The sequence below is a fragment of the Dendropsophus ebraccatus genome, chromosome 11, assembly GCF_027789765.1.
Source record: "Dendropsophus ebraccatus isolate aDenEbr1 chromosome 11, aDenEbr1.pat, whole genome shotgun sequence".
Classification (NCBI taxonomy): Eukaryota; Metazoa; Chordata; class Amphibia; order Anura; family Hylidae; genus Dendropsophus; species Dendropsophus ebraccatus.
In genome coordinates, this window is record NC_091464.1 from 76,175,900 (window position 1) to 76,202,673 (window position 26,774).

The 26,774-nt window shown below is 42.0% G+C and overlaps 1 protein-coding gene across 1 annotated transcript in view; it reads right to left on the minus strand.

Moving 5' to 3' along the window:
• The window catches only part of ADAMTS5 (ADAM metallopeptidase with thrombospondin type 1 motif 5), an 89,429-nt gene that overhangs the window by 60,953 nt on the left and 1,702 nt on the right, over positions 1-26,774 (minus strand). Inside the window, exon 2 of the mRNA XM_069944361.1 lies at positions 6,107-6,239. Coding sequence (XP_069800462.1) covers positions 6,107-6,239 — 133 coding nt within the window. The remainder of the gene's footprint in view (positions 1-6,106; positions 6,240-26,774) is intronic.

Sequence of the window (26,774 nt, forward strand, 5' to 3'; positions counted from 1 at the left end):
CACACAATGGTGAAATTGAGTGGATGACCGCCATATAACAGTTAATAACTGCCATTATTTCAATATAACAGCCGTTGTTTTAAAATAACAGCAAATATTTGCCATTAAATGGCGGCCATCCACTCAACATCCATTTCAACATTGTGTGAACCTTTCTGTGTTTTCAATCCACTCCTGATTTTGGTTGCAATATGAGGACCACAATACTGACTGAAATATACGTAGTGTGAACCCAGCCTCAGTGTTGAGAAACTATGCACTATCTAACATAGCGCTCAATCAATTGACAGCATAGAGTTCTTATGTGTCTTGCAGTCACCTATTGTATTTTTTCCCTCTAGTTGTTGTACATTTCGTTTTACACATCCATTGAAGATAAACTAGGCACCCTTTGCTCTGCCAAGTAGGGGGCATCTGGTTAGATTCTCGAGTCTCCTAAATATTATGTTATTTTAATGGGGTTTATTACTCGAGCACTTGAGCATTAAAAGATAACGAACCGACACTCTGGCATTTTAGTGCTTGTTCAACACTGATCACCAACCAATGAGTGACAGCAATGGCCTCTTACTGGTGGATGCCAAAGATGTTGGTTAACAAATGGAAATTATAGTCTACAACCAGTAGACACCAAAAAGTATCTCTGTTGGGTGACAACACTAAACATCCAACGGAATATTGTTCTCCTCAAGACTAAAGCGATCTTAAATTGTCTTCCCATATCTGAAGTTAGGCACCTCAAGATTTACTCAAAGATACTGTATCCTGGCCCTGCCTAACAACCATGTTTATCAATAAGGTTGGATGATTGACACTTTATAAAGACAGCATAGAAAATACATGAACATGTCTTATTCTCAGACATATTGCAAGAAGCTTTTGGGTCCAGATGTGAAATATTTTGCACCCCCTCCTATATAATGTCTATTGCTGTCACATGCTGTTGTGCACAATGAATCCATTGTGGATCAATCTCCATTGAAAAAGTAAAGTGCTCATTTGATTGATGAGTTCTGTCTGGCAAATTTTACTATGCACTTTGCACTACCGTTCCCTAATGTAGCAAAATAACCTTTGGATCCCCAACAGACATAAGACTTCTGTTTCCATTACACCCTCTAATGCTGCACCACCAATTGCTCCCAATCTATCCTATGATATGTACTATACTGGAAATAATTCTTCTGGCAATTCTTAAAGGCCTAAAAGAAGCAATTACCAAGCAATGTCTAGTATGCAGATGTAATAGAGCTCTATATATCAGTTTAACAGAGATGAATTTATCCTGTAGTACAACCGTTCCTGATACAGTAATGTGGGCAATGTGGGAAGACATAAGCTAGTAATTTATCCCACAGCACATCCTAAAGGTGGCTATAAATTTTCAATAGCTGTCCATGTCATCATTCCCATGTTTCTTGTACACAAAAATGATCATAATGACTGAACGTTCATGTGTTCCCTATGGGGAAGGGTAAGCCGCAGCCAAACAGCTCTGGAGGGGGTTTATTTCTTCAAGAACAATAGGGTCAGGTGTTAAAATCCATCAGGCTTGATCGGTTCCTCCACTGACATAATCGGTGGGAGAGTCACCGAGTGGTAGAGACCCCATACACTTTAAACTGTAAGCCAAGCCTAATATCGGCGGCAGGTTTGGATGACCTTAGTATAAGGTGTATGGGCACTTTTAGAATAGGCCACCAATTTTTAGACTGGTGGAGCTGGTGCTGGGGCAAGCGCTGTGGCCTCTTTATTGTTTACTAGGTACAGCACCATATATAATAGTGGCTGTGCCTGGAAATTCAGCTCATTCCCTTTGAAATGAAAGGAACTGAGCTACCTGCAGTACCAGAAATGGCCACTATGAAATATAAAGTGTTCACCTTGGAAAACCAGGTGTGATGACACAACACAATAAGGATTACTGATAACCTCGTCATGATTCTATTCCGATCCCAATATTCATGAAGCTCTTTACAATTACCCCATAGCTGGACCCTTTACACGCTCCTGTAGTGGTCACAGATGTTGACATTGAGGACACGTAACTCACCTAATTGGTTACAGGCCGTTACAGAGAGAAATGAGTAATCAGATTGAGAAAACACAACTTCATAACACATTATTCTGCTGTTGCTATTTAAAGTGGTTTGAACTAGTGAACCAGGACTCAAAGGGAAGCGTTTTTCTGATTTGGCAGTGAATTGTAAGTAGTTTTCAAGTTGGCAGTTTTAAAATCAGTTTCCCTCGTGTTGTTTTTCCCCTGCCAAGAACACGAAATAATATTTTCTTCTTTTTTCTTTTTTTGAAAATTTTAAATAGTGATGATCAATCCAAAACAATTATGTACTTTGTACACATGATACCATGTAATGACCTAAACAGGGTTATAGTCAGGCTCTCTTTCCCCTCCTGGGGCAAATTTAGTTTGCTGCCATAGCCATGTAATAAAATACACTGGCCAGGGAACCTAAAACTTTGAACAAACCCATCAAGACCCATCTAACTACCCCCTTGGATTCATATATAAGTTCTAAAAGCTTACACTGATGGTCTCCAACCCTTACATAAGCTTCTGGCCTATACACTATAAGCTGATTCCTCTGCTTTTCCCATCAACATAATCTTTACTTTTCCAATTTAAGTAATTTTGGACACTTCAGGTTTTAATACCAATGACCCAAATAAATGGCTCCTTATAGTTGGTCAAGGACATCGTAGACCCCTTGGTCAAGCTTACCGATTTCTATATCTTGGAATCATCAACCAAGAAAACCCATCCATTGCACATAGAGAAGGCCATGCTATATATAGCTTTAAGTTACAAGAATATACAAGTCAGAGGAGGTGTAACTATCCCCTGGGTGTTATAAACGCTAATTTGAAGGCATCAATGGAGGTCCAGCTATTGACTTCCACTATCATATTCTCAAATGAACTTACATGGACCATACATGGACTTTTTTTTTTATTCTATGATGGTATGCATTAGGTTATTCCCTGCTGTATAACTTGATTGAAGCCTCCAGAGTCTAGTAACCTATTGCATTTTCTGTTGTAATTTTTGTATTTTTTATCCCTTGAAGAGATGATTAAACGAAATACAAAAATTAGAACGAGAAAATGCTATAAGTTTCTGCGTGACACATTAGGCGGTATAGTCTAAATACAAGATGGTAGCACCAATCCTAAAAAAGTCAAATTCAAGGCCAAACCAAGAGTTTCGGCTCAACCTATTTCTCTTTTTTCTGCTCGGTAGATTAGTTTTCTCCTTACAGAACCAGTTATATTTTATTACTACACACACTAAGCCCATTAAACCTTTCCCTTTGATATTCGTTGTGAGCTATATGAAGGTCTGCATTGCAAAGCAGTGGAATTTCAGAAAGGTTATTGCAATGTGGAGCAAGGTTATGAAATCACCTTCAAGACTATGCTTATAGCAATGGAAATACATGTGGAAAATCTCAGCAATCTAATCGTTCTAGGCCAAGGACACCACCACTAGTTACATCCCTTCTAATCTACTACAATCCTTATGGCATTGTGGTCCAAGCCTATCATAATAATTGTACGTTGTCTATTACTTCAGCTTGCGGTAGTGGAGCATCTTTTCAATATTACAATATAGTACAGCTTATACCCTGGCTGGTATTGTAAGGGCTAATATAATCTCTAATATAACGTACACATAGGGAGGCATATTTGTCAATGCAATTCAGGCTTTCCTCCTGCTGACCTTAGTAATAATAATGTGTCTTACTAATAAAGAGGTTGTCTTGTGAATATACTGTAACATATTTTCGTTTGCCCACCCACTCTAATGGAAGCCACCTGCATGACATATTATGCTATATTGTAGATAAGCTGGTAATTAGAGATGACAAAATTTGCCAAAGTTCAGGTTGGTATGAACCTGAACTATCGGCTTCTAATTCCCACTGTCTGCAGCCTCCGTGAACAGGGTGGATACAGCCTTACGGACAGCCCGGAAAAATGGGATACAGACATTGGCATAGGCTGTATCCCAGTTTACCAGGCGGTCCTTATGCTGTATCCACCCTGTTTACGGAGGCTGCAGACAGCGGGAATCAGAAGACGATAGTTCAGGTTCATACGAACCCGAACTTCAGCAACTTCTACTGGTAATGTACAATGAATACAGTCATGTTTAATCAACGAGAGAAAGAGCCCTATTACACGGAGCGGTAGTCAGCCGAATCAGGCCAATTATTGCTTTGTGTAATAGAGAGAACGGTGAGCCGATAAAACGATCATCGGCTGATTGTTTCTTTAGGTCTAGACCTAAAATCATCGGACGTTGGGCACGCATCGTTACTTGTAACAGTGATGCACGACCGACTGCTAATGATTGTAGTATAAAATAATAAACTATTAACTCACCTTACCACGTTCCCTGGTGTCTTCTGAGACTTTCCCCGCAGTGCAGCTCTGCCTACTTTTCCGTTCTCTGCATTCTGTTCCGTTCTCTGCACTGACAGGCCGCGGCTGCTCGGCCGATCACCGGCTGAGACAGGCTGGTGGCTGCTCAACCAATCACTGTCTTGGCCAGTGATTGGCTGAGCGGCTGGTGGCCTGTCAGTGCAGAGAACGGAACAGAATGCATAGCTACAGACACAAGGGAAGGCCTTCGAGGACACCAGGGAACGTGGTAAGATGAGTTAATATTTTATTATTTTACACTAAAGGCAAGAGCTGCACGGACATCTCTAACGATACCCGTGCAGCCCTTGCTGCCTGATAGTCGGCCTGAGTAATAGCTAAGTAAACGAGTGCCGATCTACAGTTTGTGTAATAGGACCCTAAGTGAGTGTTAGGTTTGTCTTCTAGAAAGCCAATTTTGACAGGGTAAACCATGACCAACTAGAGCATGGGTCTCCAAACGACGGCCCTCCAGCTGTTGCAAAACTACATTTCCCATCATGCCTGGACAGCCAAATCCAAAGTTTTAGCTGTCCAGGCATGATGGGAATTGTGGTTTCGCAACAGCTGGAGGGCCACAGTTTGAAGACCCATGAACTAGACCTTTCCTTTTCCCATTGGTAACATTACATGTGTTCATCTATGAATACAGACAAGTCAAAAGACAACTTTCTTTCAAAACAGCGCTTTAGTCGTCCACAGGTTGTCTTTGGTATTGCAGCTCAGCCCCAATCAATTCAAGACTAATGACTTTGATTGCTGTATGGTCATGACGCCTGAATGGTGCCATATTGCAGATAATGATGGTGAATGGGTCACTTTACAATCCACATGTGGTTGACAGCTGCATTGCTGCATTGCTTGAGCAGCCATTAAAGTGCACTGTTATTGGCTGCATATCTCCTGTTTACACACACCCAGATGTACAGACGATAACAATGATTTTTATGGCCCCAACCGACAAGTAGGCAGAAGAAATCTCTGCTAACTATAGTCTCTCCCAGATCTTTTAACTTTATATAACTCAATGTATTCCTCCATTCTGCAGCTGCAGCAATTGAAAAATCTTACTACATAAAGTATGTGTGCAGCCCTAGCCTAAGGGGGTCACGTTCCTGACTTTTAACTCCTATATATCTATATTGAACCATTCTGCTCCACCTGCATATAATTTTTCCAGGCTGGACCATCTAAGAAGCCATAAATCACTTCTAATATAAAACATAATAAGGAAACTGGAATATTACATCACATTCCTACCCAAAACCCAAAGTTTGTCTCACAGAAGTTGTGATTCCGAGAAGCAAAAACCTGCAGATGTCGGGGAGAAGTTACTGCATTGCAGCTTGTACTTATCTGGCTCATTGAACCGTGTGATTTGCATTAGTTGGGTAACCCCCATGAGATTTGCATGCTGAGTGTAGCTGTTACCGAATACATAGAGTCTCGATATGGGATCTGCAGAAGCTTTAATGATAACCTAAAGTGAAGCATGTAGTGTCCACCCCTGTAGCTGGCTGAGAGTGTGATGTGAATGGGGCGATGTGTGCAGGTTAATAGACGGAGAAGGGCAGGCCTGGAATTCATTGCCGGGTATTCTGGATCCTGATGCAGCTGTTTGTGGTGTTTGATTTGGCTACAGAACAGAAACAGCACTACATACCGATTTCATGAGTGACGGTGAAAGCTGCATGGAGGCCGTCATCTTCAATTACTGCACAGCTGCGCTCAGGAGAGCATATGGTCCCCACGTCTGCCATTCCCAGGGTATCACATGAATGATGCCCACATAAATCCTGCCCAAGAAGAAGGAAAAAAATAAGTCATGCAAATCTTGTTTTCTTACGCTAACAGTGAGTAACAACGTGTTGTCAGCCACTTACACAGACGAGCCCTGCGGCCGCTGGATGGGGGTCTGGCTGGAGTGGAATAGATTACAGGCATCACCTGTCTCTATAACAAACACTTCCTTGCCAGCTAACGGTCACATTTCCTTATTATTCAGACCAATGTGGTAGAAAAACAAGTGCTAAAGAGCAGACTCACTGAATATATGAGTATATATATGGCTTAACCATACAGGACACACAGAAATACATATTTCATCCAATTTTGTATAAATTTGGGAAAAAATTATTCTCTTCTAGAAGTTAAAGGGGTTGTCCGGCGATAAAAAATTATTCACAGAATAACACACATTACAAAGTTATACAACTTTGTAATGTATGTTATGTCTGTGAATGGCCCCCTTCCCCGTGTCCCACCACCCCCACCCGTGTACCCGGAAGTGTGGTGCGCTATACATTACCTCTCACGTGCCGACCACGGTCTCCGATCGTCAGCAGTGACGTCTTCTTCGTGAGTCCGGCGGATCTTCCCGAGTGCCGGCCGCCCTCTGCAGCGTCATCCGAAGCTCAGCCGCGATTGGCTGAGCACAGTTATGCTCAGCCAATCGCGGCTGAGCAGCTGATGACGTGGCCGCGTCATCAGCCGCTCAGCCGCGATTGGCTGAGCACAGTTATGCTCAGCCAATCGCGGCTGAGCTTCGGATGACGCTGCAGAGGGTTGCCGGCACTCGGGAAGATCCGCCGGACTCACGAAGAAGACGTCACTGCTGACGATCGGAGACCGTGGACGACACGACATGCGGTGAGTATAATGCACCACACTTCCGGGTCTAGCGTGGGTGGGGGGAAACACGGGGAAGGGGGCCATTCACAGACATAACATACATTACAAAGTTGTATAACTTTGTAATGTGTGTTATTCTGTGAATAATTTTTTATCGCCGGACAACCCCTTTAATGCAGTGCTATATGAAGATAATACTGAAGACAGAGTGTTTATGTGTCTTTCATATATATACGATACGCAGCACAAGTCACTAGACGTCTGTGTTAGCATTACCAACTAGCAGTATAAATCAAGGAAAATTACATAAGCAATGTCCCAATGAGTTTTCCCCAGAAGGTGCCTGGTGCATCAGGGGACTTACATTTGGATTACAGTAAAACTGAAGCTAGAATAATGGCACCAATTACAAATATCAAATGGGACAAGCTTGGGTGAGCCCTGTTATGAAGAGGTGGGGATCTCGAATCATCAGATACTTATTGTATATCCAATGTATAAGATGGGAAGATCATTTAGGTTTTCCGATGATGAAACCTATTTCTAATGAATGAACGTATATCAGCAAGATACTTGCTGAGGTCTTTTATACTTGACTTCTGCTTTTATTGCAAATTGTCAATTCTTCCATCTTGGTTAACTCAACTTCCTGTCTAGTGTACATCCTGTAACAGACTTTCTTTTCCTGTGTACAATCTAGCTGGGAATTCATCCAAGTCTAATTCCTTTCTACTACACCTTCTTGAGTATAACCTTTCTGGTAGTAAATAAGTTTCATCATCTGAAAGCTCCCTTAAAGAGATCTTTACACCCTGGACATAGGATATACAATAAATATTTGATAGATACAGATCCCATCCCTCCAAACGGTTACCCATCCCTATCCCACTTGTTGAAGTGTCCTTTATGAACTGTTATCTACTATTATTTGCAAGTAGTTTCATTATACTGTGTTAATTGTACTGTTAGTTCTTTGATGAACCTAACATCTTCTGGGGGGAAGCTCATTGGAGCACTGGCTACGTACATGGTTTCCCACATTTATATTTCATTGCTGGGTCCTGCTGGTACAGACCCCTCAGTGATGTATATACTACAATTACCTTAAGATACACACACTTTATTTTTCTGGGACTTGTATTACTCACCTTGGTCAATATAATATTAATGGATATCTTTGTTTGTATTAAGAGCTTTTTATTTTAAAGCAACTCTGTACCCACAGTCTGTCCCCCATCCCCCCCCCCTCCCCCCCCAACCGCTTGTACCTTCGGATAGCTGCTTTTAATGCAAGATCTGTCCTGGGGTTTGTTCAGCAGGTGATGCAGTTATTGTCCTAAAAAAACAACTTTTAAACTTGCAGCCCTGTGTCAAATTGGCGTGGCCTAAAGTACCCATGCCCTAGGATTGCGCCGCCCCTCCATCCCTCCTCCCCGCCCTCTTCACCACTTTTCCTATTCATCACCTGTCAGAACACTGCACAGGTGCCTTAACAAGCCAGCTCATGTGCAGTGTTCACACAGGTGATGAATAGGTGAAAATGTTCCAGGGGCCTTCCTAATAATGAGGAGCGAGGGGAGGAGGGATGGAGGCGTGTCACAATCCTAGGGCATGAGTACTTTAGGCTACACCAATTTGACACAGGGTTGCAAGTTTAAAAGTGTTTTTTTTTTAGCAAAATAACTGCATCACCTGTCGAACAGACCCCAGGACAGATCTTAGATTAAAAGCTAAAAAAATGTACAAGCTGTTTTTTTTTTTTTTTTTTTTGGGGGGGGGGGGGTGTCAGATTGTGGGTACAGAGTCTTTTATCTAAGCATAATATAAGTTCATTTTAATGATATGTTAGCCCCACTATATATAAGCAGTGACAGAAAAGGTTAATAGACATAGACATACAGTAAGCCTAATTTCTTAGATATAGTAGACATAAATCACACATCCAAAGTCATCCCTGACAATAGAAGAAAGAATACATACAATATACATAAACATACAATACAATAAAACATAGGTGATACATGTATGATTACTTCACAACAGAGATTCATTACAAACTTTGCAAAAAGCTTGCTTCATCACCAAATCTATTTTTTTGCAAAGTCTGTAACCAGTTTGTAAAGATGGCGGCTGTGTCCCCCTACGGGTCTCCAGTGTTACTTAGCACAGCACTTGTTCCGGCCAATGTTGCTGATAGGAATGAAAAACAGCAACATTGGAACAAAAACATACTGTGATAAATAAATATCCACAAAACAAGCTGGCGGGGATGCGATCCCCATGTATGCTGATTGCTTTGTACCCTGGCAGCTTATTTTGTGTATGTTTTCTTATTATACCATGTTTTCCATCTCAAACACCAACACTGGAACGAAAACATGCTATGCAAAGCTAACACACAGAAAACTGAGCCTGAGCTAATATGGAGCCGTATAAGAGCTGCAGTATAAGGTATGGGGAAGAGATGGTGCTTTATTCATTCTGATACATAATGCAACACAGGGAAGAAGTGATAAGTAAGTATAGTTTAGAGCTGAATGGTAAAAGACCCCCTTGGCCACCTCATTACCCCACCCATAGATGTACCATAACAGTCTACAGCAGCGCTTCTCAAACGTTTTCTACTGGGACCTCACCCAACAGAGCAAAGTCATACCTGGGCCTCACCAGACTAACCAAGAGGATGGCAGGACCTCACCGTCTATGGTGGAAGTCCATGCAAAACAACAACAGTGAAAAAATAAATTCAGCTGTGCTACTTGTACAAACACCCACAATATTAGAAAAAAAAATAAATCATATGCTGCTTATAATATAAGGTTGAATGTACTGTTTCTCTCTGGCTGCCATAAGCTAGGTGCCAGGTGACACAGCATGTTTAGACATTCCTGCAATAAAATTGCTATAATTCAACTACGACGTAAGAATGCAGATTGCCTACAAATTCCTGTTTTATAATCGACCATGATGTTGAAGCTTGTCTATCACCATCCTGCTGCTACGGAGCGGTGTAGCTGAAGTAAGTTGATGAGACGCGTATTGGTAACAGCCTCATCACAGGTGACAGGATTAACATACGTGTATGACGGATCCCGCTTCTTTGTATTAAGCCATTCACTCAACGCCATATGCTCTTGTTTTTTCTTTTTCTTTTTTTTTACTCTATCGTCTCGAGAATTTCAGGAATACTGCAACAGGCTGATAAGGAGACCTCTGATTTAATTACAAAAGCCTTCGGTATCGGAGCCACTTGACTGTAATTTGTGAGACCGGCTTCTTCCTTATGCCCGCCACTGAGAAAATCTGATTTTACGCTGTTTGGTCAGAGACTAATTGTTCCTATAAAAATTCTCCATACACCACGTCTGCTCTAAAGGAGCTAAACATTATTATTAAGAGCTTTAATGTTTTTCCGAGATATGTCACTTCCCCCAGAAGGATCTATAAAATGGCAATGAAAAAGAGCATTCAGTAGGGAAAAATAGGTTGTTCTCATTCATAGTTGAGTTGAGCTTTTATAGAAGTAGAAAGTTTTTAATTAATGTTTAAGAGTTTGATGATAACTTTAAGGTGTAGGTGAACACTACACTTATAGCTCCAGGACTGGCCAAAGTTTCAGAAATGTCCTAAATAACTAATGAACTACAATTGGTCTTATACATGAGATAAGCATTGGCTGATTTTGGCCGACCATCATGTAAAAAATTAAACATGAACAATAGTTTGAGCTGGTTAAGTGACGCTCTGCCAGTTACAGAGATCTAACAGTTTAGTGTAACATGTTGTTCATATTCACGTATGCAATGAATCGGCCATATTGTGGCCCATATATGCATTATATATGGCCATTTTATGACATGGGCAAGTTGTTTCAACATGGACTCATTTTGCTCCAAATTTTACAATATTTTTAAAAATTTGTTCTAAAAATATCTAGTACAGAATCAAGGGCTCCTGTCAAATTCAAGTGTCCCTGCTCCTGGACATTGAAAGGAGAGACCAAAGGAGAGACCTTTAAATGTATCAGGCCACCCAGGGGTAGTTGTGATGCTTTAAATTTTTTACTCATTTTTAAACGAGCAGAGCCAACAGTGTAGAGTGCCAAGAAAACTATATACAGGAGCTTGGACTCCTATTAAAGGGGTACTCCGGGCAAAAGTTAAAAACAGGGAGGCCAGGAGTGGTGGAAACATAACAATGAAGTGATATCCTTCATTATTGTTCCTTTCACCCTCTGGTCTCCAGAATCTCTCAGTTTCCTGTGTCTTTACGAGACCACAGAAACTACCCACACAGCCAGTCAGTAAGTGCAAAGGTTTTTCTTCCCAGTCACTGATTGGCTGAGCAAGAATTTGTCGGTGGAGCCGTGACTTCACAGAACCGGAAAATACAGGAGACCGGTGGGTTACAGTGAGTGGTAACGGTTTCCTGCAGAGCCACCATGACTTTTACACTCATTATTACTTTATACTTATAAATGGGAAATTTTCAAATCCGAAATGAAGACAATTCCTTAAATTCTTATTGTTCTTCTACCCAAGGTCAAACCATGACCATGGGCAGAGCAGCTTGGAGGATGTAAGACTGCTGAATTGTGGATTTCTGTGCGTAAACAATGAGTTAGGTTCGGGCCAAGAATAACAAAAATGTATTTATTCAGAGTAAAAGCAGTTCAGATAAGGAGAATGTAGATCTTCCCAGACTGCTCTCCAGGTTATGATGACATTAGCAGGCCCTTTCGTTGGGAATTTCTTTTATGGTCCTTATGTAAGGAGATATTAATAAGAGTGGATTATATAATACAATAAATTTACCTTTCACGATGGGTTTTACAGTCGGAGTAACCTCAGAAAATGTCATGGTAACTTGATGATAAAATCATGAAGGAACATGGCAACAGATCTATTACAAGATGTGCTATTTAAATCTAAGCCGAGAAATCGGGGAGAAAACGGAGAAAGTGCCAGCCAAGAAAGTGACAGGTTTTTCCTTACATATTCATATTATATACCGTGTTATATTCGTGTACATTACCAAGCACTCATATAAAGTTATACTGAGTAAATATATTTCTTGGACCTATAGATGTGGACGTCAGTCTATAAATATCTTTACTTTGAGTATAGAATAGATCCGGGAGGATAGGCGGCGGTCCTCCTAGAATATCACAAGTTGTGTTTTTTTTTTAATTGTGTTGTGTTTTTCAATTTCTTAATAACTCTTAACTCTAAAGTTAATCCCACTGAAAGTCAGAACACAACTATGATCACTATACAATGATATATGATAAAACGAACCGGCACAGAGTGATGGATCTAAAAAAAAAAAATGGTATAGTGTTAAAAAAATACCACTGACTGTACTGTGTGCAATCATGGACTGTCATCACCTGTAACGTCATCTGATAGGAATGTTTGAATGATCCTCCCTACCTTATCACTGAGAGGTGTTGACAGGCAGGAATAGGAGACAGTAGTGTTTTCTTTTTGCACATCAACAACTGTGCTCTTGCCCCATGCCAAAAATAAATGAAAAGTCTACTGTTGGCACCTTCACTTACCCAATCACCCAATGTCACACTTGTTTCTAACACTCATGAGTAGGAGTAGAATGTGTGTGTGGATAGGAATGTGTGATTTTGGCCTATGAAGGTTCAATTGTAACTGGGATGTAGCGATGGTGCTAAAAATACGATATGTTCCCTTCTTATTGAAAGACATATAGGGAGAAATTTATCAAAGACTGACATTTTACCTGCTTGTCTTAAAGGGATATTCCAGTCTCAGATTATCATCCTAGTGACATGGGATAACAGGCTGATTGCTGGGGGGTTTGACTGCTGGAACACCCATCAATCTTGAGAACGAGGACCCAACTGTCCCCTCAAAAAATGAGGCATTCATGGCTCCCTTGGCCTGTGCTCCACGTATTACCTATAGGGCTGCCAAACATTTCCAAGTCCAATAGACATGACTGTGGTCGCTCTTTATAGTCCATTGAACCCCCCCCCCTTAAATATTATCATAATGCTCACAGTAATGCCATAGGTATCTACTGTATATGTGTACATATCTACAGAAGAGAAATCTCTTATAGATGGTTCATAATCCTCGGGTGGGGTGGGGTGGGGGGAATAATAATAATAATAGGTCTGCTAATTGGCACCCAAAACACTACAGTGAGCAGGGCCATATGCAATTGGCGCCATTCACTGTATAGTGGTGGCGGAGTGTTACTACAGTTCAATTCCCATTTGAGCTCAGCACCCTGCCAATCAGAGGTTTAAGGCCTACCCCCAGGATCATATTAACATGGAAAACACTGTTAATTATATAAAAAAATAATGTATGGGGAGTCTGGAGTCGTATATATAATAGAGGTAGATTAAGTCACTCATAGGGGGCCCCTGGATAGAGGAGCCATCTCTGATTGGTCACGACTACTTTTGCCAGATAAAGTGCATTGTTAATATACAAAGTGGTAGGGAATGAATGTGAGGGGTAAGGGTGTGGAGGTGGGCTCTTACGTCTTAGATCACCTACAGTACATCTATGACACAGGGAGTACACAATGAGAGTGGAGTATCAGGATATGCAGGGATCGTGTTGATTCATCAGGTACAATTTGGTAGACATGACTGACATTGTGTTCTTTCTCTGGCATTTTAGTTTTCTGCTTCAAAAATGTACAGATGTCCTGAAATCTGGAGCTCAAATTAATATTGATTTCCAGATCAGAGCTCTAACATGTCATTGTTCCCAGCACCAGCACAATAACGCCAAGTTCATCGATTTTCTTGGGTGCAATATTACTTTTGATACTAAATTTCTTGCACATGCTTCAGAAGTAGAAATCTAGCCTACATATGTCTGATGACTTGGTTCGGCAAGCATTGCTATATCATGATAATAGACAAGATTCACAACTATTCTAGGATGTAACTTTCCTGAAAGCAATAGGTCACCAAAAATGGGCAGTGAAGGGGACAAGTAGCAGTACATCTATGGATGAGCCTCATGGATAAGTATACAAGAAATGGGGCTACAATTAGTGGGGGGTCCCAAAAGTCTGAAGTCCACTTATCCAACAGTGGATAGTATATCAATGTTCATTGGGAACCTATACATACCAACTCATCTGCAGGCTGCATGCAGAGCAGGATTTACTGAACAGATTGATATATAATTTAGTGAAAAGAAAAATCTGTAAAACTTGTATATTCATATAGATTGCTGCTCGCTCTGGGCGTAGGAGTCCAGTGGGTGGTCCTTCTTAATGACATTTAGTTATCTCTCTATGTACAGACATACAGGAAAGGCTGTTAATCACTCTTAAGCCCAGAATAAACTGGATTTTAAATGTAAAATTTGTTGGTCCTAATCTTGGCTTTAATCCCAAAAGTACAATTCCCATCATGCCTAGAAAACAAAAACATTGACTGTTCAGGCATGATGGGAATTGCAGTTTTGAAACAACAGCATTCACTCCCCAAACACACAAAAACTCACTTCATTAAAGTGTTAATGTTACTTAGAATAAATGTAAAAAGTTGTGTTCAGTCTCGGAGACCCCCAATGGCTAGCTATGGCCTGAAGCTGCCTGATTCACACCCTTGTTTGCTGCTCTGTCCCGCTTGTAAGTCTATATGGCCTGTCTTCTGCAACAAGATGAGTGATGAGCTGCAGAATTAAGCCTATATCCATGCACTTAGCCTGATTATATCTTGCAACCGATGGGGGTCTAAGTACCAAAACCCAGACCTTGGCCTACAAAAACTTTCGATATGTCTTTGTAACACATCAATAATTTCTTTAGGAGACATAAGCCTTGGTCTTAGTCATTGGGGTCAGAGGGTTGATTCTATTATCTCTAATTTATCTCTAATTTCACCCTCCTAATCATTTTCCTTTCAGTCTATGGCAAACAGAGTTTACGTAACTCAAATCACTTTTGTCTACAGCAAATCCGACTTATATACATACACCCCGTACCAAGCAGCTATAGACTGGGTACTGAAAAGCAAAGCAAACTCTTTAGTGCTGCTTGTCATACGTCTTTCAGCTTACTGCGTGTCAATGCATAATATTCTTTCATCTGCCGTAATATTACTTCACTTTCCTAGAATATAGTGCTGATTGCATAAAGACCTTAATGGAATATCATAGGCTACGGGATGGATTATCGGGTAGCAACAAAAGCGAATGTACAAAGTCACCCCAGGTAATGTTTATGACAAATTCCAAAGTTGGCTTTCTGCGTCGGCTCTAGATTTCCCCGCGTTTGGCTAATGCATACCTTTAGTGCATTTCATAGTTACAAGCCCTCGTGAGATGTATTTCACTGACAGATGAAATGCAAATATTATTTCGCTAGCACATAGACACTAAGTTCAAAGTAGACCTAGCTGGTAAACAGAAATGGAAAATGTACCTCATGCCTTTGCTTCATGGCGGGTAAACATGCCATTAGGAGACGACATCTGGACGTTCAAACTTAGCAAAGGCAGCAGTCACAGCCCATCAAAACACGGAGATGGTAGTTTAGCGTCTAGTTGCTAAGCAACCAACTTTTACATGCAAACACATTTGCTAAAGTTGGACAGCTCTAGCCGGTGCTGTAACTTATTGAGGAGAAAAAAAAAGTGCTGAAATCATTTCGAAAAGGAATATGTAATCTCAATATGCAGGAAGATTTCTCATTTCGAGCCATTCAAGGTTATAGATTTGTATTCATTGTTCATCGGAAATTAAAGGTTAAGTCAGGCGAGCCAGCACAAATATCATTTTTTTTCCGAAAGGGCCTTCGATATTACAATACAGCAGACGGCGTCCCTTCAAATTCCAAACTCATTGATTCATTGTTCCAAACATATTTAGGAAGCCAGCTCCTCCTGGGGTTACAGTACGTTGGACAAACCGTTTTACCATATGTTTTGAGTTAGTGTCGTGAAGTTTACGGGGTTTACCTATTGTATATCTTCATCCCGAAAACAAATGCTACATTGTATATTTTTACAGCCCAACTTTAACGCTTTTGTCTATTTGAAACCAATTCGATTTTCACTTGCCGAGGGAAGATGTCCCAAGGTTAGGCGCACACATATTCCTAACATACGATCTTCAGTTTCTTAATCAGATTAAGACCATCAAGGGAGGCACGGGACATCTGCAGTCTCACGGTGACTTATAAATAGAACAATGATTTGGCTTGGGTCATAAAGTTTCACCTTAGCAGGATGGAGAAGCTTATATGTATTGCTGAAAGAATGCACAAGTGCAGAAAAAAAGCAAAAAGTACCCGGTAAGAAGCAGTTCCAGCCCTGGAAGTTATGCCATGCCATCTGGACGAGTGGTTTCCACAAGGCATTCCAGGGACATTTTTTCCAAACCTCTGATGTGGAAATGAATTTATAAACTCTGAGGCTGGCATGCAACATCTAGCACGAAAAGAAGAGACCGGGTAAATGTAATGCATTGGAAACTGACGACACATTTGAAGAATCTGCCGATTGATGGATTTGTCTGGGTCACAGGGACCATTTAGCTTTAGGATTAGATTTGGGCCACCACGGGAGGCGACTTCCTATTCAGTAGTCACAGTACAAAGACTGCTTGTTGTAGAAAAATACTCAACGGGTCATTACTCTTACAGTCTGGTTATGTCCTTCCAAGTAGGAGTTACAAAATGTTATGAACTCTTTCGTCTCTTTCATTTTATTATTATTATTTTTTTTTTTCAGTTTATAAAGGTTTGCCAGTACATCCGTTATAGATGTTTAAACAAGGAATACACTTCTATCTCCATGCAAAATCAACTGTATATTTAGATAGTGGATGCTTTACACAGTTTATGTGTATGGGGGAGGGGGCGAGCCAGAAGAGTGTTAATGTGTTTGGCAGAAGTTCATGTGTATAGAGATGGGAGGGGAGAGAGAGATAACTGCTAGCTGAATGTTTGGAAGGTTATTGAAGGTGTATAGGTCAGTGTATAGGTTATTGAAGTTGTATAGGCCAGTGGTGGGTTAGGCCGACTTTAGCATAAGTAACTTTAAGAAAATGCTATAGTTAAGAGGTTGTTCAAGCTATCTAAATCGATCACTTGTAATGGTGTTTGGCTTTGTTCCTCCAAATCACTGACGGTGGCATTGTTACAAGTATGATTTCTTTTGTTAAACTTGGACTACTCCAACTCCAACAAATGGACATGTTCATGCATACTACAGATAAAAGTGAGAGTCCAATGTTTGGCAATGTTCATAAGCCCATGGCTGAGCCTGCACGCTACTACTCAATTTATTTGGGGGAACAATCGTCCTCCTTGCTTGACATCTGACTGCAGATGACTGAGGGGCCTTAAACATTCACACTGCTACTCCTGCCCCTTGAGTTCCACCCAGAAGGCTCTTTAATGTGGCAACAACAAGGTGAGGAGGAGTGAGGAAAAGGCAGAAAATTTGAAATCAACATATACGCTAACAAGTATGTATTCTTCAAGGTAGAGAATCCTTTAGAGCTCCTCCACATGAGCTAATTTAATATATTCTACCCAAGATGAATTTAATAAGCTGCTTCTTATCATTTGGGAAATAAATAGACAAACTGGCCTGAAGCCACCAAGAACCGTCCATAGTTATAGTTGTGAGTATGACAAAATTCAGCCATAAAAAAATATTGCCACTTGTCATTGGTCTTTACACGGGCTGTGGATATGTAAGGCGTCCCTGTGGAAATAAAGGAATTGCAAACACAGGACATTCGGACTATCCATCAGTAATTTGGCTGACTATGTGTTTGTGCATGATGAGCTTCTTAAGTAGCCCAGGGCTGTCTGATAGCCACAATGGGCATTAAGTTGAAAGCTGAAAGCTTAGAGGTTGATATCTCTACCTTCAGCAGGACTACTCAACTGACTAATGCATATAGGGGCCCCTAGAATCTCCCCTGACAGACAATCCTATTTTATATTACAGAGACAAGCCACCACCAGAAGAATGAAAACGTTTTTTGGCCAACATGTCTTGGTCATAGTGGTCATCATGGTTTTGACAAATTTTTCATACAAAATTGGAGGTGTTTTTTAACTTTTAAGAAAGAAGTCTATTATCATACTTTTCATGCTACAGTTCTTGAAGAGTTTCTCGACCTAATAGATTTCCTTTATCTAGACCAGTGCTTCTCAAACTTTTTTCTACTGGAGCCTCACCCAACAGACCAAGGCAATGCTTGAGTCTCACCAGACTGACCAAGAGGGTGCCTGGGCCTCACTATCTGTGGTGAAAGTCCATTTAAAAGCTGAAAATAATGCTAGGGCTAGCTTTCCCTCATCTCCCAAGCTCTCAATACTAATAAAGCAAGTACAAAATAAGTTAATAATGTTGCTAAAATGGAGCAAAAAGACTGTGCAGATCATAGTCCCTTTTGTGAAAACTGGCTCCTCAGCTGGGCCTCACCAACAACTGGGGGCGCCTCACTGGTGAGGCCCGCCTCACAGTTTGAGAAGCACTGATCTAGACAATAAGGCAGTAGGAGAGAACGTACGTCTCGAGCTGCCAAGCCTACTTGCGACTTTTACTTAGTGTTAATTTATCCTACGGAAGTTCTGCAAAGTATTCAGCAGATGTGTTTATAGAAGACATTTGGCCATAATGCAAAACTGGAGTAGACTGGTGTAAACTTGTTATCCTGTGAAACAACTCTTGTTGCCATCCCTTGTAGGCGAGAAGAGAGTAAAGAATTCCTGCTTAGGTTTACACTATCTATTTGGAGCAACCCTACTTGGACCTCCAGAACCCCAAAAAATTACAGGTAATGACTTTGGTGTGTATATTCTTGGACTGGCTTCCGGGGGCATACTGACAACCCTCTTTCCTGTATAAAAGATAGAACTATTACGATGTGTAACCTTATAAAGCATCTATCTCAAATGACTCAGCAAAAGCTGAATTGGCACAGCATTAAATGAACAGAATGGAAGAACAGTCCAGCAGCAGTCATACCATGACATTCATCACCCCTAATAGAGCAGTAGTAATCATTTTTTTTTATAAATACTTTTTGCTCTTCAGATTTACTAAAAAATCTCTTTTTCTGACAGAAACTAATTGTCATTTACCTTTCCTAAGGTTCCCTTTTACCTTAGACCAAATGTAGCCACTCCCACTGTGTTTGGTGGACTAAGCTAAAAGTAAGACAGATGATGTCGAGGGAGAGAGGGGTCCTGCACATTTTATTTTTTACTGTCAAACCCTTTTCTTGTGGGAGAAAAAAGCAGGTGCTAGTGCTGTCTGATCATGGCTTACCCCTGCCTATAGAGTATGGATGTCAAACCCACGGCCCTCCAGCTGTTGCAAAACTACAACTCCCATCATGCTTGGATAGGCAAAAGCCAAAAAGACCACAGTTTGACACAGCTATAGAGGGAGTGTTAACACTTGGCCATGAAGAATGTTCATGTATTCGAATTCAAATTCACGTCTTATCAGGACCTTCATTACCCAAGCCTTTCCACATGGCTTTGGGTGCCCTTTTCCCCTGGATGCCAGGGAGAGATAGCTGTTGGTCAAGCATTCATCGGACAGAATATTGAAAGTGTCAGTATCTGTGCTTTTCATCAAGAAGATCTATCTTGCCTTAAGGTGGCCATACACCTTTACTAACTGTTGGCCAATTGTTTAACCAACAATTATCTATCCCATCCTCATCATACACCACTAAAGACAAAACACTTCTGTTTTGTCTTTGGGGAAGGGAGGGTAAGCAGCAGCTTATCCCTCCGAGAACAAAAGCGTCAGCATAGATTTTCCATCACACCCGGTTCTTTTCTCCACTAACATCATCTATCGGTTTAGTCTTGGGAGACTCCAATACACTTTGTACCGAGGACCTTCAGAGTAGCGTTGAGTGGACCTGTCAAAATGTTTGAGTTTGGCAATATTATCCAAACCCGAACGCTCTGATTCCCAGTAACTTCAGAAGTAGAATGCTGCCCTGGGGAGTACTGGAAAACATGGATACAGCCTATGGCTATGTTCACACTACTTAAGTTTCGTAATAATCCTGCTCATTGTAACAACGGCCGTTAATGCTACAGAACTTATGTAGAAATCCTGGTCGGAGTGTATACATGGGACCATGGCCTATGGCTGTATAAATAGTTTCCTGGCAGCCCTAGGGTGGCATTAAACTTTTGCAGCCATGTGGAATCAAACACAGAGGGAGAGATTTATCAAACATGGTGTAAAGTGAAACTTGCTCAGTTGCCCCTAGTAACCAATCAGATTCCACCTTTCATTCCGCACAGACTCTTTGGACAATGAAAGGTGGAATCTGATTGGTTGCTAGGGGCAACTGAGGCAGTTTCACTTTACACCATGTTTGATAAATCTCCCCCAGAGACATCTTGACAGAATGATCAACATTACTTAACAGTAATATTTCAGTGTGGCTTCTGTGAGATATGTATAAATATATATATATATATATATATATATATATATATATATATATATATATTTTTTTTTTTTTAGAATACCCTGTAAAAATCTATGTATGCCAAGTACCTGGTTTAACGGTGTGTTAAGGCTCTTTGTCCATAATGGGCACCAAGCCTCCAATGGAACACAACTTCCTTTGGACCAATTCTTTACCACTAGGCTCTGCTTCTTATAGGATTGTTCAGTAACCCAGGGCCGTTTTAATACATTGGTGGGCCCAGTGCACAGCCCTCAAGAGTGCCCCCCCCCCTTCCCTTTTGGCACATTGTATAATGTACTGAATTTGCCCCCACACTGTATCAAGAGCCCCAATACATACAGCAGTTACCTTATAACACTATTTCCACCATACAGTGATTACATGTTACATAAAAACTGCACTAAACAAAACAGAAAGCTATCATCAATGATACCATTACATAATACCGCCCTAACACTACAACCCTATAACAGAGTGCAGTTACACCCAGTGACTCACCGGGGGCGTCTTCTCCGATCAGAATCTGTCACTTTTTCTTTTTCTCTCCATCCAGCCTGGGCCACCTTGAAGTCTTCTCCTGGCTGTGAATCTTCTCTCCAGAATCTGTCAGACAAATATTTAAGGCTCCAACACATACAGTAGTTAGGTCCCTTGTACCCTTATACAGTACTTACACCCCTCTGTACCCCTACATAGTTACACCCCTCTGTTCCTCCATAGTTTTAAGGTGTCCCTGTAGTATATAGACCCTCATGTGCTCCTCCAGTTATATACAGCCCTCCTGTGCGCTCCCCAATTAGTATATAGCCCCCCTGTGCACTCTCCCCAGTAGTATATAGCCCCCCTGTGCTCTCCCCCAATAGTATATAGCCCCCCTGTGCTCTTACACAATAGTATATAGCCCCCCTGCACTCTCCCCCCAATAGTATATAGCCCCCCTGTGCTCTCCCCAATAGTATATAGCCCCCCTGTGCTCTCCCCAATAGTATATAGCCCCCCTGTGCACTCCCCAATAGTATATAGCCCCCCTGTGCTCTCCCCAATAGTATATAGCCCCCCTGTGCTCTCCCCCATAGTATATAGACCCCTGTGCTCCCCAAAAGTATATAGCCCCCTGTGCACTCTCCCATTAGTATATAGCCCTCCTGTGCTCTCCAGTAGTATATAGCCCCCCCGTGCTCTTCCACAATAGTATATAGCCCCCCTGTGCTCTCCCCCCAATAGTATATAGCCCCCCTGTGCTCTCCCCCCAATATTATAAAGCCCCCCTGTGCTCTCCCCCCAATAGTATATAGCCCCCCTGTGCTCTCCCCAATAGTATATAGCTCCCCTGTGCTCTCCCCCATAGTATATAGCCCCCTGTGCTCCCCCATAATATATAGCCCCCTGTGCTCCCCCATAGTATATAGCCCCCTGTGCTCCCCCATAGTATATAGCCCCCTGTGCTCCCCCATAGTATATAGCCCCCTGTGCTCCCCCATAGTATATAGCCCACTGTGCTCCCCCATAGTATATAGCCCCCTGTGCACCCCCATAGTATATAGCCCCCTGTGTACCCCCATAGTATATTGCTCCTCTGTGCTCCCCCATAGTATATAGCCCCCTGTGCTCCCCCTAGTATATAGCCCCCTGTGCTCCCCCTAGTATATGTGCTCCCCCTCCCATATAACATTGAAAAAAACAAACACTGTTACTCACCTAGGTCCACGCGTTCCTATTCTCTTCCCTCCTGTGGCCGCACTTCCTGCGGTCACAAGAGGCTGCACTCCCCTTACCCTCGCGCCGACGCTCCAGTGACGTCGGGCGCTAGAGGGAGAGTGCGGCCTCTTGTGACCGCAGGAAGTGCGGCCACAAGAGGGACTGACAGGGAGGGAGCCAATGGCTCTCTCTCTGTCAGTAACGCTGCCGCTGAAGCGCCGCAGCAGCAGTGGGCGGGCGGGGGCAGCGGCGGACGGGGGGGCCCTGCAGGGGGCGCCATGGAGGGGTAAGTAGATTACCCATCCATGGCGCTCCCCCCTGACAGGCTGGTGGCCGGAGCCCTGTGCGACCGCACTGGTCGCACATAGCAACGGCCGGCCTGCTCGGGGGGCCCCTTTAACCAGTGGGCCCGGTGCACTTGCACCATGTGCCCTCTGGTTAAAGCGGCCCTGCAGTAACCTATTAGACCTTACTTATCATATGTCCTGTAGACATCTAATTCTGAATGGTAAGATTGTTTCCTCTAGTAGGCTCAAGGAACCACAAGCCTGACACTTCGGGGGAGATTTATAAAAGGGTGTAAAAATACACCTGGTGTAAACTGCCCACAGCAACCAATCACAGCTCAGCTTTCAGCTCTGGTAAAATATAAGAGGAGCTGTGATTGGTAACTGTGGGCAGTTTACACCAGGTGTATATTTACACCCTTTCATAAATCTCCCCCTTCATGTATAATAATTTCCTGGGTGGATCTCTTCTTTTACAGATAACCCTTCTCAGATAGTCTAGCCTAGAGGCTGCACACACAAGAGTTAAACAATTCATCCTCTACTGAGGTTTTTTGGCATTTCCATCCGATTAATCTGAAAAGTGTAAATCTCACTATTTGCATGGAGTAAAAGAAAGCATGTTTTCATTCCAAACCTACGATAAGACTTTCTCTCTGAACTTTAAAACCTCTCTGTGGATAAAATTCAAATTCACGTCTTACCCACGAACCACAGGAGCTACATTACCCACGCCTTTCCTCAAGGCTTTGGGCGCCCTCTCAAATAGAAAGCAGCCGGCAAAGATACAAGTCAGCCAGCTGTAGCAATCCTCCAGGGCCTTGTTTAAACTTTCAGCTGCAGATCTCACATTTCCTCCACCCAACCTGCACAGCTTTATTATAAAGTGCTCAGTGTGACCCCAGGCAAATATGGGGATGCCAAAAATAAGCGAAAAACTGAAATATTTCCCCGACTAATGCTACATAACAATCATGTTGTGTACTTATGGAGCCATTATTATTTTGCATTAAATATCCTGTTCGTTTCGCCAATAATTTGCCTGCTATTGGTCTTCAGGTAAACGTCAGTGATGTCATCCTACAGGCATCTGTGTTTCCAGGTCTGGATGAAAACATGTTTGGCACATCAATGCGTGAAATTATACCATGTTATAGATCCAATATACAGCCTATGACATGTCAATGTGTCTTCCTTACGGGGAAGGAGACACACACATGTGTAGGGGCGATGACACTGTGAAGTTTGTCATCTATCACCTGTCAGACTATTTTCAATGAAGTCACTTAATGGAGAGTAATATACTGCAAACTGGCACTTATTTCTTGGAGGAATAGGTGGATAATGTAAGATAATATTGAAGGAATCGTCCTATACTTGGTGTAGAAGTAAGAAGCCGCAGCCCCAGGCACTCGATGTGGAAGGAATGTGCTTGTTTATTCCTATTACTCATAATATCTCTGTAGTATAAAAGCTGGGTGTACCGCTCCCATAGTGTATACAGGACGAAATGAATGACTGTGCGGCAGAACTGTAATGTGTTATTATGGAACACTCGTCCGTAATAATATATCATTGGAAACACCTGCTTGCATCACAAGACAAGGTATACAATTCGTCTATTATGTCCGTGCACAAAGATTTCTATTTTAGAGCTGTAACGTAATGAGACAGGTTCGTTTTTTTTTTTTTTTTTTATAAATTTGGGGAAGCTCGGCTCAGGTCATGTGAATTCAGTGTATTATAAATGTAGGTAACCTATAGCTTCTAGCGCTATGTCCCCCTGTGCATACTCACACTGGGCTGCCTTGCCTGTTTTCTTATTCTAGGCTGCATGCCAGGATGGCAAGAACTAAAAGTCTCAGCCTCTGCTTGCTTTGCAGTGTGCAGGGTGTGCTGAGCCTTGTAGTTGGTTTTACTACCTGGCAAGCAGCCAAGATACTTAGAGTTCTAGGAAAACTAGAATACTATAGTAGCAGTAAGGTAAAGTTAATGTAAGAGTGTTGCTACCATGTAGTAGAACTACAAGTCCCAGCATGTCGATGTAATTCTATGAAGCACTTAGTAATAAGGGATTGTCCTAAATAATATTAGCTGTACTCATAAGCATCTAGGAACTAGACTGTAAGCTGTGAAGAACTACAAGCCTCAGCAAACCCATAGGTATATTTATGTTACATAAGCATTTAAGGACAAACTTAGTTTATGAGAGCACCTGACATCCGTTGATTTGCTACACATGAGCTGAGAAGAACTACAAGTCTCAGCAAAACTCTAATATTTTTTATTTATTATGTTACATAAACAATTAACAACACCTGGCACCACTGGTTGCATTGTAATTCTATAAAGCACCTAAGAGGCAGTGTGTACCATGCCTGGCAAGTGTGCAATTACAATTATCCTAAATAGTATTGGCTGCAGCAACCAGGAAGAAGGCTGTGAGCTTTGAAGAACTACAAGTGTCAGCAAACCCACAGGCTTATTCAAGCTAACCAAGCAATTATGGGCCGATGTAACTTATTACAGCACCTGGCAACAGTTAATTTGCAATAAATATTAGAAACTAGGTTGTAAGCTGTGAAGAACTACAAGTGTCAGCAAACCCCTAGACTTAATGATGTTTAATGAGCAATTATGGGCAAATGAGGTGTATTACAGCATCCAACACCCATTTAATTGCAATAAGTGTTAGAAACTAGACTGGAAGCTGTGAAGAACTACAAGTGTCAGCAAACCCCCAGACTTATTGATGTTTAATGAGCAATTATGGGCAAATGAGATGTATTACAGCATCCAACACCCATTTAATTGCAGTGTTAGAAACTAGTCTGGAAGCTGTGAAGAACTACAAGTCTCAGGCAGTCCTTTATGTTAAATAAGCAATTACAGGCACTGCAACATCTGGAACCCCTTGATTTACATTCTGTGATAAAACCTAAGAGGCAGTATGTACCATGCCTGGCAATGAGTTATTCAAATATCTGACTACTCTGATAATATTATAAGGAACGCAAAGAACATATCATTTACACTATTAATCACCAGACTGTAAAGAACTACAAGTCTCAGCATATCCCTTATGTTAAATAAGCAATTATGGGCATATACAGTTTATTACAGCAGCTGGCACTGGTACTACAAGTCACACCATGTTAAGCTCTCACATACCCTACAAAACTGCGGTCAGGTATAAGTTGAAGGAATTAGTGTGCAACAAAAGTAAAGGAGAACTACAAGTGTCAGCAATCCTAGTCTGGTATACTGTATGGCATGGTTTGCTAATATATTTGTGCACCACAGGAGGGGACCTACAGCAAACTAAGTCCTACAACTAGTGATTCCCATTTAGAGTATTGTGGTTAGCCTAAAATACACAGTGCATGCCAGAGAGCGAAACCATGCAAGGTCATGTAAGGCGAGAAAGGCAGTGATGCCCCCCCATAGACTGGCACAGGGGCAGAGAGTGGCAGAGGGACATAGACTGGCAAGGGGACACAGAATGGTACAGGGGCACAGACTGACTGGCATAAAGACCTAGACTGGTAAAGGGACCTAGATTGGCACAGGGGCATATACTGCTACAAGGATATAAAGTAGCAAAGGAGCATACACTGGTATAGAGACATAGACTAGCACAGGGGCATAAAATGGCACAGGTACACATAATGACACAGGGGCTTAAACTGGCACTGGCATACAGAATGGCACAGGGGAATAGATTGGCACTGGTATACAGAATGGCACATGGGGCATAGACTGGCACACAGGGGCATAGATTGGCACAGGTATACAGAATGGCACAGGGGCATAGATTGGCACTGGTATACAGAATGATACAGGGGCATAGATTGGCACTGGTATACATAATGACACAGGAGCATAGATTGGCACAGGTATACAGAATGGCACAGGGGCATAGATTGGCACTAGTATACAGAATGGCACAGGGGCATAGACTGGCACACATGGGCATAGATTGGCACAGGTATACAGAATGGCACAGGGGCATAGACTGGCACACAGTGGCATAGATTGGCACAGGTATACAGAATGGCACAGGGGCATAGATTGGCACTAGTATACAGAATGGCACAGGGGCATAGACTGGCACACAGGGGCATAGATTGGCACAGGTATACAGAATGGCACAGGGGCATAGATTGGCACTAGTATACAGAATGGCACAGGGGCATAGACTGGCACACAGGGGCATAGATTGGCACAGGTATACAGAATGGCA